The sequence below is a fragment of the Heptranchias perlo genome, chromosome 17 (genome assembly GCF_035084215.1).
Source record: "Heptranchias perlo isolate sHepPer1 chromosome 17, sHepPer1.hap1, whole genome shotgun sequence".
NCBI lineage: Eukaryota > Metazoa > Chordata > Chondrichthyes > Hexanchiformes > Hexanchidae > Heptranchias > Heptranchias perlo.
The window spans coordinates 36,220,751-36,235,277 of NC_090341.1; the positions used below are offsets into that span (position 1 = coordinate 36,220,751).

At 42.0% G+C, this 14,527-nt stretch overlaps 1 protein-coding gene across 5 annotated transcripts in view; it reads left to right on the forward strand.

Moving 5' to 3' along the window:
• LOC137334249 (microphthalmia-associated transcription factor-like) overlaps positions 1 to 11,732 on the forward strand; it is a 242,131-nt gene extending 230,399 nt beyond the window's left edge. For all 5 annotated transcript variants that reach the window (XM_067998889.1, XM_067998891.1, XM_067998890.1 and 2 more), the window contains 2 exons: positions 6,074 to 6,221; positions 7,781 to 11,732. In XM_067998889.1, the coding sequence (XP_067854990.1) occupies positions 6,074 to 6,221; positions 7,781 to 8,170 (538 nt within the window). In that variant the 3' untranslated portion in view covers positions 8,171 to 11,732. The remainder of the gene's footprint in view (positions 1 to 6,073; positions 6,222 to 7,780) is intronic.
• The last annotated feature ends 2,795 nt before the right edge of the window (positions 11,733 to 14,527 follow it).

The following is a 14,527-nucleotide window of genomic DNA, read 5'->3' on the forward strand; positions in this document are numbered from 1 at the left end:
ACACAACAGGACTGATTTTCATCTCATTACCTCCCCATTTACATCTATAAACAGGGTGAAAATGAGCTGAAAATTGCAAGAAAAAAAAACACACTTACCAGTAGAAGTCTACCTGCCCCAATTTTCAGGGGACCTCGATTTAGGCAGCCAGCACTCCTGCCGGAAACAGACAGGGGCCTAATGAATATATTTACATAGGGGTCAGATGACGCAGTTAAGACCCAAAGATCATTTTCGCATCAATCGGAACTGCCACCACCACTTCCTCAACCCGCCCAGAAATTGTGGGTGGTACAGGACTGGAGGTGGCCATTTCCAGCGCTGCTTAATAGGATCCTTCTCTGCTCTATTTTAAAACTCTGCAAAGTTTTGGAAGACATTTTGCTGGTAGTTTATAGTGGTTTTTGGCCAGTTACTCAATTTTAAAGTGTTTGCAGTGGCTGGGCAACTGTCTGAAATCTTAAGTGCACACTGGCAGCACACTTTTTAAAAAATGAGCATCTGTCTAGCAATTTCATCCTGGCTAGAGGAAGAGACGCAGCGGCAACAGGTGAAAGGAACACATGAAGCTGCAGCTGCAACAACAAGGAGACCAGCTAGGAGTTAAGCTTGTAAGAATCCTTCCTCTCCCAACAGAGCCTATGGGCCCAGGGGAACATACAACACTTTGCTGAGGAACAGTGTATAAGGAGGCTACCCTTCTCTCGGGAGGCTGTCATAGAGTCGTGTCACCTCCTGCAACAAGGCCTGCAACCAAGTCACTATAGCCCAGAATTTCTTTGCCTCTGGCTCTTACAGGCTGCAACGGGATATCAGCAACATTAGTCAGTCTGCAGTTCATGCTTGCATTAAGCAGGTGACTGATGCCATGTTTGCTACATTCATCATGTTCCCTATGCTCAGCTACAGATACCCTGCTGTGCTTTGCCTCCAATGCCGCATGTCCTTCCTCTGTCAATGACATCGATGGAGTCAAAGTTTGCAACACGGCAGGATCACCTCCTGTTCTTGAGGTTTCCCTCTGATTGTGTGCCAGTTACGCCTGCAAGAGTGGGATAGTGTTTGCCCTGTTGAAGTGTTGTAAAGACGTATGAGGCAGCTTAAAATATTGTGTATGGTGAGAGAAAGAAGCAGAAAATGTGGGCAAGAGGGCTAAGTCATTGTGAGGGCATTAGCAGGTGTTGAGTGTGTGAGTGCAAGCAGAAGGAGGTGTAATGAAGTGACCAGTTGTGATTGGAGGAGAGGCTTGTGAAGCAGGGAAGGGAAGAATTGCAAATGCTGGGGCTAAAGTCTGGTGTTGCAGGGCTGTGTAGAGAGTAAGAGAGATGTGAAGAGGAGTCCCATTTTGGCAATCCTTACAAATTTCTTCCTGCATTGCAGCCAGGTCCTAGGGCCAATGCTGTGGGCATTGACCATCCGAAGGAAAGAGGATCTCCTTCCTTTTTCTCACTCATTCTATGATGGCCTCCATGGCAGGATCTGAAAATCAGGGTGCACAGGCCGTCGTCATGCTGCCTGCCACCTCAGTAACGCACTGTGCACTTACCTCACCTTTAAGAACTGCGGGCTGACTTTAAGAAGCGGCTGTGCTGTCGAATTTCCCGCCCTCCCAAACTTCGAGCAGCCTATAACTATCGCTGGGGAGGTCACCTGCTAGATTTAGATGAGGTCTGATCACGGAAATTGACCAGGGCACCCACCAATGTCATCAGTTGGGGGGGGGGGGGGCGAGGTGGAACAGTTGCCCCGTCCAATCTGTGCCACAAACAAAAATCAGCCTGAACACTTTCAACTTTTTCAGCTGGAAGTATTCTCTCAGTGTTGTTCCAAGACTGTAATATCTCTAGTGTGGGAAGTAAATGATACAGGATTGCATTACATTGGAACTGAATGAAGTTATAGGGGCTCAGCGGTTAAGTATTAGTAATGTTCTAGCTTGTGGTAGTATTAGCAGTGTTAAATTAGCAGAAATAGAAAGGTGATTTTCAGCTAAAATATAAGCTTTATCAACTAAATGACTAGTGTCTTCCCATTCCCATTTCTGCCCTTTAGTTTAGCTCTGTGAAATCTGCAAGAACAAAAATTGCTCTTTTAGTTCATATTTTGTCATAGAAATTGCACAGAACTTAAAATTATGTTTTAAGACTTATTAGCTCCATATCGGACAGAACATTCTACCTCTTATTTTTTTTAATTGGCTATAGCTAATAGTGTTAAAATTAATGGAGCTGAGAAACAAAACTTGAAAAGACAACTGATCAGAGGAATGCAGTCTTATCCCTTTATCAAAAGCGAAACAGGAAGACTTGTCTTGCAACCATCAGATGGTAGCGTCAGGCAGTGCTGATGCCCATTCCTGTTACCAACAGCGAAAGACAGCACAGTTCCCACCACTTAAACCGCTCACATTTAAATCGGCCAATTGTTTAAATTGATGAAAAAGCGCTAACCATTTCCGTTATTGTCAATTACAAAGTTGTGCTTACAGCTTGTTAAGTGCGCTGAGTATTTTGGGCAGAAACGGTTGTTCACTCACTCATTCGCATCTAGTAAAGATGCAGTTTCCTTGTATACTTAATCACCTCTAATTGGTATTGAGTTATACTTTGCACTACTCAGCACTGACTGCAATAACAAAGTAAATCGCACCTTGTTAAGGTCTAAAGTGCAAAGTAACCAACAGGTATCTTTTATCTCGGCTGTAGTACGACCACCGCTCCTATCCTTACAACTCGACTTCACTTATCATCGTTTTTCCTTAGGTACTGACTACATGTGCCAAAGGAATATTCGAAAATATCCAATACCATTGCTTACTTCTACAGAGGAATAGCTGAATCTTGATTTTAAAAAAATGTTTTATACATAGCCGTCGACACTTTAGCATTAAGTCTATTTCATTAGGTATAAACCATCCAAAGCATATAGCGGGCCGCTATAAGTGGTGGGGACTGTACTTGTAACAGCATAGCGAGCACTGAGCGTGGGCCTTGTGTCTCATACAGCCTCCTGTTCTCCTAAGATGTCGTACTTATTTTATCCATCTTGGAATGATGAAAAGTCAAATGAACCTTTCCAGAATTTGAACTCAAGGGGCTCGATATTAGGAGGGCTGCGGGTTTGCGGCGGGGGGCGATTGGGCGCGTGGGTAACGCGCTCGGTGAAATCATCTGCCCCGCGCGCAATCGCAGCCTAATTGGATCCACTTACCTGGTCTTCCGGGTTCCCCACTGCTGAGCTGCCCGTCGGGCAGACTGCGCATGCGCAGTAAGGTCTGTCAGCTGGAGGAGCTCTATTTAAAGGGGCAGTCCTCCACTGACAGATGCTGCAACAAATAGGAAAAAATACAGCATGGGGCAGCCCAGGGGGAAGGCTGCTCCCAGGTTAATGATGCCTCACTCCAGGTATCATTGGATGGGGTGAGGAGGAGGAGGCGGAGGACAGAGATTTTCCCCCTGGCGGGCGGGAGGAAGCGGCCTGCCTCTGCCACCAAGAAGGCCTGGCTCGAGGTGACAGAGGAGGTCACCTGCACCACCAACATATCACGCACCTGCATACAGTGCAGGAGGCGCTGCAATGACCTAAGTAGGTCAGCCAAAGTGAGTACACTTACTCATTCCCCTACACTCCGTCTGCCACATCACCGCCCCCCACCCACATCTCCTTCTGCACTGCCAACACTACTCTGTCACATCACCCCTCACACCCACTCAAAGCTCATCCTCATCTTACCTGCACTTACTCACCTCGCCAGTACTCATCCCGCCACTACCACTCAACCCAATCCTCATACAATCTCATGGCTCTATCTCATACTCACCCTCTTATGCATCTCTTTCACGGTCAGCCTCACTCAACCTGCCACTACCTGTGCTGCAGCCACAGGGCATGCATCACATATGTGCAGTAGGAAGCGTAAGGCAAACGTGTCGTGAGCATGAAGGGGATGGACAAGGGGGTTTGAGGGTTTGTCATGGGTGTTACTTATATTTAATTTCTGACCAACTCACATCACATATTATGTTGGCACCACTACTGCCACGTCTTTGCGAATCTTGTCTGGTTTGTGCAATAATGCCCTTTCCTGAGGATCACTATGAAGACCCACACCTGATGCCACCCATTGTGTCACTGCAGAGTGGGTGTAGGTGTATTTGCAGGGCTCTTTTGTGCAAACGACTGAGAGACGTCGACGATGTCCCCGGTGGCACCCTGGAAGGATGCGGAGGAGAAGTTGTTGAGGGCAGTGGTGACTTTGACAGCGACAGGTAAGAAGATGGTGCTCGGGCCAGCCGGGAGCAGCTTGGCATGAAGGAGGCTGCAGATGTCCATGACTACGTGTCGAGTGACTCTGAGCCTTCATGTGCACCGCTGCTCAGAGAGGTCCAGGAAGCTGAGCCTCGGTCTGTGGACCCTGTGGCGAGGGTAGTGCCCTCTGCGAAGCATCTCTCTCTGCGGTTGCCCTCCCTCCTGCTGTGCAGGTGGATGTGTCACAGCACTGTGTTGTGGAGCTCCACGTGTCAGAGGTGGATGGCGTGGCTGGCGAGGCTGGTGATGCTGATCGCCCTCCGAGGAGGTCATGACTGCAGCTACGGCGGCCCCCATCCAGAAGATGTACATCTGAGGGGGTCCGCAAGGTAGATACATGTCTCTGGACCCCGGGGTAAGTGTGCAAGTTTGTGAATTTGATGTCAGGAGGAGGATGGTGGAGGCCAAACTTTGTCCAAAGTGACAGAGTGGCCTCCTGCAATGAGTGAGGGTCTCCGCCACCCACACCCCCCACCTGTCAAATGGACCTTTGCAGCTGCCACAGGCTGATAGCTGCAACACGTCCATTTCAACTGGGACTGTTGCCCCCAGTACGGGAAACAGTCCCAGTTGTTTCTAAAATCCCACCCCTCCTGAAATATTCCCTTAATCAGGTCTGCTAACGACCTGAAATAGCAGAATAAATACTGTCAAGTGGCACCCCGCTGGCTTTAATTGCCTGCGGGAGTCCCACATGCGGGGGCTGCGCGCGCACGTCGGCGTGTCTGTGGGGAACCCGGAAGTGTGCGGGTTGGAGCCGTGCTCCCGACCCGCTCCGGGATTCCCCGATTTTCGGAGCCCCCCCCCACCGCCCGGAACGCACCCGATAGCGGGTGCTAATATTGGGCCCAAGGCCTCTGGCCTTCAATCCATCATTCAACTAATTGTGTTATAAAGTGTTCTAACCCTTTATGGAAAGGGCTTTAATTTTAATGTTATACTTTACATAAGCATGATATAACAATGAATCAGCATGTTGTTGAAGTATTCCTGTACCCAGGACATTATTTATTTGTGATAATTATAGACCATCTCTGCTGGATATAGCCTGGGTTGTTTCACAAGGTTATATTTAAAAAAAACACTTTCTGCCCTAATGACACAGGACCTGTAATGTAAAGATTTGTTGGATTAGTACTAGATGAACTGTTTATTAGGATTGGAAAGAACTTAAGTTTCTATAGACACTTAAGGGTAGAAATTTATTTGCGTTGCTAGGCCGGTGTGAACTGGGCCCAAGGGTACAATCTTTGCGCCCAAACATATAGGCCCAAGGCCCGATTGAAATTGAAAATCAGAAAAATGGCCAACACAGGATGCCTGGCATTTCGGCATCATTTAATGCAGTAGTTGAGCTGTTTCGCAATTGACAATTTGGAAACATATCTTTATGAATAATGTACTGACGAATGTACAATATTTCATGAAAAACAAAATGGAAATAAATGTGTCACACCATAGCAGTTTACGTGATGAATTACAGCTATGTACACAAGTTGCCTACAGTAGCCTTTGGTGTATAATATCATTTGCTGGTGATTACTACACTTTGGTATACTCGGATTTAAGGTCCGAAATTAAATTTTTTTTTGCAATCATAAATGCAGCGAAATTTGAAATGGGCATGTTTATGCTACTTTTCCTTTTCGACAGCTGTGTTGTTTACAGTTAGTAAAATCGAGCACAACTTAATGATGCCAAATTTTGCTCTGCTCTAAATGTGCCTCAGGCATCTCTGCCTAACTTCTTTTGATCGTTTTAACAGGGATATGCGCTGGAACAAAGGCACTATTCTAAAGGCTTCTGTGGATTATATTCGAAGGCTTCAAAAAGAACAACACAGAGCAAAGGACTTTGAGTCACGACAGAAGAAACTAGAGCATGCCAACAGACACTTACTACTGAGAATACAGGTTAGTTAAGATAACTTTTTAGGTTTTTATTCCTTCCCCCATTTATTTCCCACTGCCTATGCTAGTCCCCATTCCCAACCAAGAAAACTGAAGCCCCCTACTTCCCCAAACTGCTTCCACTTTTGCTGAAATCTATACATTTAAGGTGTATTTGAATGCTGAAATAGGTTTTGATAATAGAACCATAGAATGTTGCAGCACAGAAACAGGCCAATCGACCCATCAAGTTGGGTGCTGGAGTTTTTCTCTCCACACCCTTTAATGTTCCTCTTTCTCTAGCCGTTCTTTAGTTCCATTTTAAAAGAATTTATGGACTTTGCTTAAACAATGGTTTGTGCCAGATATTTCCACCTTCAAACCACCTTTGTGTAAAGAATTTTTTTCTAACCTCCCCTTTAATTCTGAGTTCTTAAATTTGTGCCTTCTTATTACCATCTCACTAACCAGTGGAAATAAACTATCACTATTTTCCTTATCATAACTTTTCATAATCTTGAAGACCTGTATTAGGTCACCCCTAAACTTTCACAGCACTGGTGAAAAATGCCCTAGTTTCTCAAGTCTCCCTTCATAACTGTAACCCTTCATCTCTAGTAACATCCCAATGAAACTTTGCTGCAACTTTTCCATTGCTTTTATATTCTTTGTATAATAGGGTGTGTAAAGCTGTATACAATACTCCAGCTACAGCCTAACTAAGATCTTGTACCCAATCAACATTACTTCCTTGCTTTTGTATTCTACACCTCTAGGGAAAAAAAGACAAGGATTTGGTTAATCTTTGTTAAGGTCTTGTCCACTTGTGTCACTTTAATGTCTTGTGTACCTGCATCCCAAGGTTCCATAACTCCATTTCAAATCTTACATTTAAGGAGTATTTATTTTCCCTATTCTTACTTCCAAAATATATTGCTTAACATTTTTACACTTTGAACTGCATTTGCCATCTATCAGCCCATCCTGCAAGTCTATCTCTGTTCACAGTTTCCATTACAATTTGCCATACCCCACTGTACTGATATTATCAGCAATTTTTGATATTGATCCCTCAATTGCTAACTCTGGTTAGTAAACATGAGCAGCCCCAAAACAGACCCCTATAGAACTCCACTCACCTCACTTTTCCAGTCTGAGAAACTTGACTTTGGTTCTTGACCTCCAAATAGTGTCTATCCATATGGCCACATTCTCCTTAATTCCATGTGTCATTATCTTTGGCATGTCAGTCTTCCATCAGTGTTAGCATTCTCCCCCTGAGTCAGAAGGTTCTGAGTTCAAGACTCACTCCAGGGAATCAAGCACATTATCTGAACTGACACTACTGACTAGTACAGACCAAACTATTATAAGATGAACAATTAACCACTACTATACTGAATCACTTGAGAGAATTTTTATAATGAAATACTAACAAAATGTTTTTTTTAAATCAAGGAATCTGGGAACTGCATTTCAATCCACAATTTTAAGGTGGTATCATTGAACTAGAGAAAATTAATAGATTAAACTTAATCAGAATTAGTTTATTTTTGAACTTGATTTTTGTGTTTAACTCTCAGGAACTTGAAATGCAAGCCCGTGCACATGGACTTCCACTGGTAAACCCTTCTGGCCTCTGCTCACCTGATCTTACTGGACGGTGCATTAAACAAGAACTAGTAATGGATGAGTGCAACAGAGATGGCTTACAGCACCACTCAGACCTTTCTCGCACTACTACTCTGGATCTTACTGATGGAACTCTCACCTTCAACGATAGCCTTGGACATGCTGGCACCTACAATGCTCCCACAAAAATGGGTTCCAAGCTAGAAGATATTCTGATGGACGATACTCTCTCCCCTGTGGAAGCTACTGACCCACTCCTATCATCTGTGTCACCTGGCGCTTCAAAGACAAGCAGTCGGCGAAGTAGCATGAGCATGGAAGATAGTGAAACTGGGTGTTAGCAAGAAAAAAGTCTATTTTTTTAAATCTCCATCTGGTACTTAACTTTTCCTTAAAGTTCTTTGTGCTTTTTATTTGGCTAAAAAAAAAAATCCTGTGTTATAACGGTAAACCTATTTATCAGTCCAATAAAGAGTTTAAGTCAGGGGGAGTAAGTAGAAATAAATGGAAGCATTGGAAGAGCAGAACTGTATCTGTCTGCAAAGAGACAGAAAACTGTTCCACCAACAGATTGCCAGAACAGACAATGACGACCCACAGAATAGTGGAAAATAGAGTAGATCTTTGGGGACGTAGATGGTTGATTTTATTCTAAAAGGTACTTCAGGCCTTGAAGTAAATGTAGGACAAAAAAAATCAATGTACCTTTTAATTTGGGCAAATATTTTCTATTCTCAGTTTCTTAACTTTTACTTAAATGATATATTTTAATTCATTTTTACAGTCGGTTTTGATTTTGCATGACCTGTACTCATTGATTTGTTTTCATGCTAGTTCTTTGAGATTTTTATTTTTTATTTCTGAATATTTAGTTGTATGAATGTGCATATACTGAGAGTACTGGTATTCAGTATGACAATACTTAATATTTCTTCAGTATGTTTTTAGTGGAGGGTTTGGTGCATTGGCCACAGGCGCTTAAGGAAGTCAGGGCAAGATATTTTTAGTGAAATGTCTGCATATTTTGTATATCTAAACACAATCTTATTTAGACATGTTTTTAAATTAACTTTGAAAATAAGAGCATTACTTGTTCGAAAAGCAACATGATTGTAGTTCAGTATATCTAAAGTGATGCTTAAAGTAGCTAACATGACGTGCTATTTATTTTATTTTTTAAAAGGTAAGAGTGTAACTATTAGAAGAAAATGTGCAGTGCGTAGTTGGAACTCTCTTTTTATCTTCTAATGATACCTCTTCTGGTAGTAGATTTACATGTTGAGTACTTCAGCACTGCAGCATGCTAAAAGTGAAAACAGCTTTCTGCTTATGGAATTGTTACTTGATAATGTATATGCTCTTGATGAGGTTATTCGGATAATCTTGCTGATTGTTTGATGATGTCTGTCAAGATGATGGTCAGTTCAGGGCATTTGCTAGCTGCGTTGATCATAGTGAGGTAAGCAGAGGAAATAGTGTGCTGCACATTGTGAGGTAAGGCGTGGGAAGGAAGGGGGGAGTGGTGTGGTTAAGATGAGACACACAGTTTATTCTGTGAGTGAAAAAGTTGTAATTCACAGGTGATCAAGCCTGAAATAGATGTAGGTGGTCTTACTCTAGAGTGGGATAAATTGTGTGTCCTACTATAAATTCCTTTATATCTCATTCACAATTTCGCAGTTGTATAATTTGTAGCACATAATATAATGTACAGAAATGTTTGGTAAGAATGATTATTTACCGTTGTGTATTGTGACATACTCCCCTCACCCCTGCCACAGCATATTTATAGTGATGATCGAGAAATGACTAGCATTTTGTCAGGGCAAATCAATCAACTGATCATCACAGTGATCAGAGTAACCCTGTTTCAACTACAACAGTGTTGTAAGAGTAGAAATATGATGCTACATCATCTACTTTGTTGTAGATCTATGCAATTTCAGTAGATGTATTTGCATTGAACTGTGCCTAGGTAATTGTTTTATGCTCATACCATTAAGTTGTGTGAAAGGTGTGATGAAGAGAAGAATTTTTAAATAGGTAATTTATGATGTACTGTATGTGGCAGCGGAACATGATGAATTCAGAATGAAGTGCCTTAAAATCTATTGCTAAGTCTTTTGGATATGCACTGACTGAAGGGTGTAATATGTGAGGGTTTGGCCTGTGTACGAGTATATGTGACTTTGCTTGCTGCCTGAATTCAGAATGTGAGCTTCCAGCTTCTTCGATGATATGATTCAAAGTTTTATTGACATTGTGCCACCCTTCTGTGTAACTAACCTCAAGAGACTGCTTTTAAATTTAATCTGAAGGGAATTGGCTACTCAGCCTAGTTCTGCCAAAATCCTGGGACAGGAGAAAAGTATGCAATACAATAATGTTAAGTTGAAAGCAATAATTCTTGTTAAACCTTTTCAAAACAGCACGTGGAGAAAAATAGGTAAAATAATGAAAGATAAGCACAACAGCCATGCACTTATGGGGGTGTGATTTGAAATAAAAGATGCACTTGATAGATTGGAGACTGTGTTGTTATAGCTGCTAACAAAATATAAAACCTGTGTTTCTTGAAAAAGTAGCTTAAAATACTGCCTCTTAATGAGCTAAGTGGTACTGTAATGTGATATTCACTTGCTACCAGATGCAGCATGATTTGTGTATGGTCCACTGGAATGTAAATCACAGACCATAATTACTTCTCTGTTATGACCCTGACCTCACTCTAATAGAAGATACACAATTATTGGTTGTGGTATATGTATTTTATACCACAAGGGAACCTGACCACTTAACCAATGAGCACCATTGCCCATTCATTGTACTGGCCAGATTTACATGTGGTTAACAATCATACACCACATCTGATATTTATGTATCTTCTTTATGTTATGGTTCATTTTCAAAGACTCATTTATGCCACAATTATTTGTGCCATGAAAAGGACCCTGTGAACCGTTAAGTAATATGCATTGAATATAACTATACACTGGCTATCTTGCAACCTAGCAACACATACAAATGCAGCTTGTGGTACTCAGGTCTGCGTGGGGCCTGGTGATGAACCACAGCAACAGCACATGTCTGGCTCCATTACCCAGTGTTTCTGGGTATTTGTATTGGTTTGTCTCTATAGGAGCGAGCACTCACATAAAAACATTACACAAGTTGAAATAAATCAACACTTTCCCAAAATATGGTTTAAAGTACTGTTGTATGCCTGTACTTTTGTGCCATAAAGAAAGTACAGTGTGTTTGTTTGTGAAGTATGAAAACTTTTTTTTACAGCTTTGTTGCTTGTGGGTTAGGAAACCAAACCATTTGAGGAATATTTTCCAGATCACAAAGACAACCATGTGTATCCCTCCATACCGTCAGAAGCCAGAGTGATAGTATAAATGATGACTCTTGTGCACTCTTTAGTGTATTCCACTCCAGAAGATTTCTTTATAAGTTCTATCTGGAATAACTCTACACTAAATCCAACAATATTAAATATTGTGTTAGTTTCAAATTGCACAAAATAAGGGTAAAAAGCACAGTAAATAAAAAGGTGTGAGTTGCCATTTATGAAGAAAAGTTTGAAAGGCTTCTTTATAGCTTTAGCACCTCTATATTGATTCCAGGTTCAGAGACTATTCTCTGAGGTTCTTCTGTTACATAAATTATAAGCAACACATTGTGACAACATTTAATGAACCTGAAACTGCAGCTTCTGATTGTTACTTTTGTAAATATATTTGTAAGTACACTAAAGTACACTTGATGGAGTAGTACCTGTGGTTAGTTTTTAAGTTTCAAAATTTTTACTTTTTGCCAAAAAAAATTTACATTCTTATTGTATAGAATCGGTTAATAACATGGCTACCAACACACTTAAATAAAGGGCATCAAAAAAGATTACCCTTTTCTTGTGTTCATTTGTGACTTCTGCATATAAATGTTTTTTTATTGTGGTGGATCAAGGTTTTCTATTGTGAGACCAGACCATTTTTTTCTGGTTTCTACGTATAATATAGTTTTATGTGTAATTCAGATTTAGTTTGAGTTACAGTTATTTAAATTAAATTTCCATTCACATGCCAATGTCACTGTCCTAATGTAAATGGGGCCTTTACCCAGTGCAAGGCCTGTGCAAAACATGGCCATGCATGGTAGATTCCCCTACAGCAGTGATGAACCTTAGAAACTGGAGTCTTCTGATTACATTCACAGCCCTCTAACACCAATCTCCTGTGTGAAATAAACCGAAATGGAATAAATTCAGTTTAGGTTGTTTGTTTCTATTTCCCATGGCTAGGATACTACTGTATCATATCTGCAATTGCAACATTTGGAAACTCTCAATTATGACCAATTTCCATTATCCACTATGGAAGCTCACCTTCGTTATGGTGGACAATGGAGGTTCCACTGTATACTCTTCTAATTAATTTGGCAATGCTCAACAGACTTAGGGCTCTGATAGGCTTAATCAACTAATGTTCTGGCATATTACTTCCTCCAAACTCTGCCTTCAAGCAGACGGACTGGAGAGCTGAGTGGAGTATAAGAAACTCATTAACTTGCACATTTGTAATTTTAGGCAAATATTGTTGCACATGCCTTTTTCAAAATCATTTTGTTCCCCCTGTGATGTACCATTGGGGAAATTGCTGGTATTTGTTTTAAATTGGTGTCATTGAATGAGCACTCTTGAGCACACACATCCACACATTACTCTTAAGCAGCTAAAAGCGATCTTGTTCACGAAGGACTTGATAATTTATCACCTCAGTGAGAGTTTCTTAACCTGTCACAGATGCATGCCTGAATGATACCATCCTCTTGAGTCAATTTATTGTGGGTTTCTGTGAACTCTTAAAAGGGAAACTGAAGAGCTACTCAATCAAGAGCTAATTAGTACTTCAGCCTATTGAGGCCTCTGCTGCCCTCACTTCTTGTGCTATGGAGTCATTTCACCTGACATCTCAGGCATTGCCCAGCCTGCCATTCCTTGGTACAGTAGCACAATATTTCTAGTTCACCATGGCTCAGTTATAACAAGAAAAACATTAATTTCTGCCATTCTAGCACCTATTCTAGTGCTCCTTCTAAGTGCCACTTGAAGGCCAGGATTACGGGAGATGGTGTACAGAAGGGTCCTGGGAGGGAGGTCTTGGGCAGCCTGGTCTCACAAATCACATTCTACTAACATGGTGCTCTGAGAGGGCCTGGCATCTGCTGAGAGATAACAATATCAGGCAGATGGACTCCAGCCATCGCCATTGCACTGGACCTTGGACCTATGGCCCCGTTGATCAGTGGGATGTCTGGTCTAATGGCAGCTATCAGATCCTGAAAACCCTGAGACACTGCAGTTGCCACAGTCTGGAATCTTCAATTCATGCTGCACTCCAATCTGTCCCCTATTCCCTCCAGAGTTGTAGTCCGTGTTTCCATAGAATTGGAGGCACCGACTGGTTCCTGGCTGCTTATTAGCTGAGGATTTACTGCAGCTTTCAATGCAGTTGCCACTTTGGTGCTTGCAAGGAAGAGAAAGATTTCATGATGTTACCACAGTCACACCCGTCAGTTGCTGCACATCCTGGGAGATTATCCTCAGAGCTTCCAGATAGGTATGATGTTCCTCAAATGTCCTGTTTTTTAGGTGCATAACCATGAGTTCTGGGTCCCACAACTCTGAAACCACAGACAGCCTTCACCTCAGCCCTGCTATGAAATGGGTACATCCTCCTCCACTTCCCACTTCTCTGGATCTCTCATGCTCGGTGAATCAATACCTCGATCCCACAATTTAATACCCCTTGGGTGGATGTCTCTGAAAGAAAAAGTAAGTGCAGCAGGTGGCAAGTTGCAGGGGGTTGGGGGAGAGGAAGATGGAGCAGGATGAAGCAGCTTTAAATGGTTGGAAGGCTGGTCCTCAGCCTCCTCTTCACCATTATCATCTGCATACACGACGAGGGAGAAAATACTCCCCATGTCCCTCTCAGCCTCCTCATCACATCTTTTATTTTTTCCTTCAGCTAAGTTCTCCATTGCTGCGGTGGAAAGGATGGTTGAAGGTAAGAATGTGTGCACAATAATGGTGATTTGCTTGAGCTCAACCCTTCATAGTGGAGGACCACAGAAATCCTGAGCTACCACTAAGCAGGATTAGAAACCAATGTTGCACACTGTTAAATAGGAAAAGTGCTTCATATTGTGATGTAAACTATATTTACCAAACGTACAGAGCTATTTTAATATTTTTCCAAATATTGAGAAACGAATGTGGAAGAATAAAATAGAATGAGAGAGGGATACACAAAGTGCAGACCATAAAGGTCCCCACTTCAATCGTTGATATGTGCTGAGTGGTAGGAGTGTCACAGATGACTTTAGTGCCCCTGGATTCGGGAAGGAGAAAGAAAAATCAACCAGAATTCTTGCTCCTTATGTGGACACTGGGTGAGGACAAAACAAAGTTCAGCTAGTGGTCAAATAACTCACTGTCTAAACTCACACATAAGAAATGACAATGATGAGAAAAGACTAATCAATCCCTTAAAGTTCATCCATCCAATGTTCTAACTCTCCCAGCCTAGCAATGAACAATGTTTGAATGCTCCTAAAATCTACAACTCTTACTCTCCCTGACAGACTATTCCAGACATTTATCATCCTTTGTGATAAGAAGTTCTTTCTAGCATCCG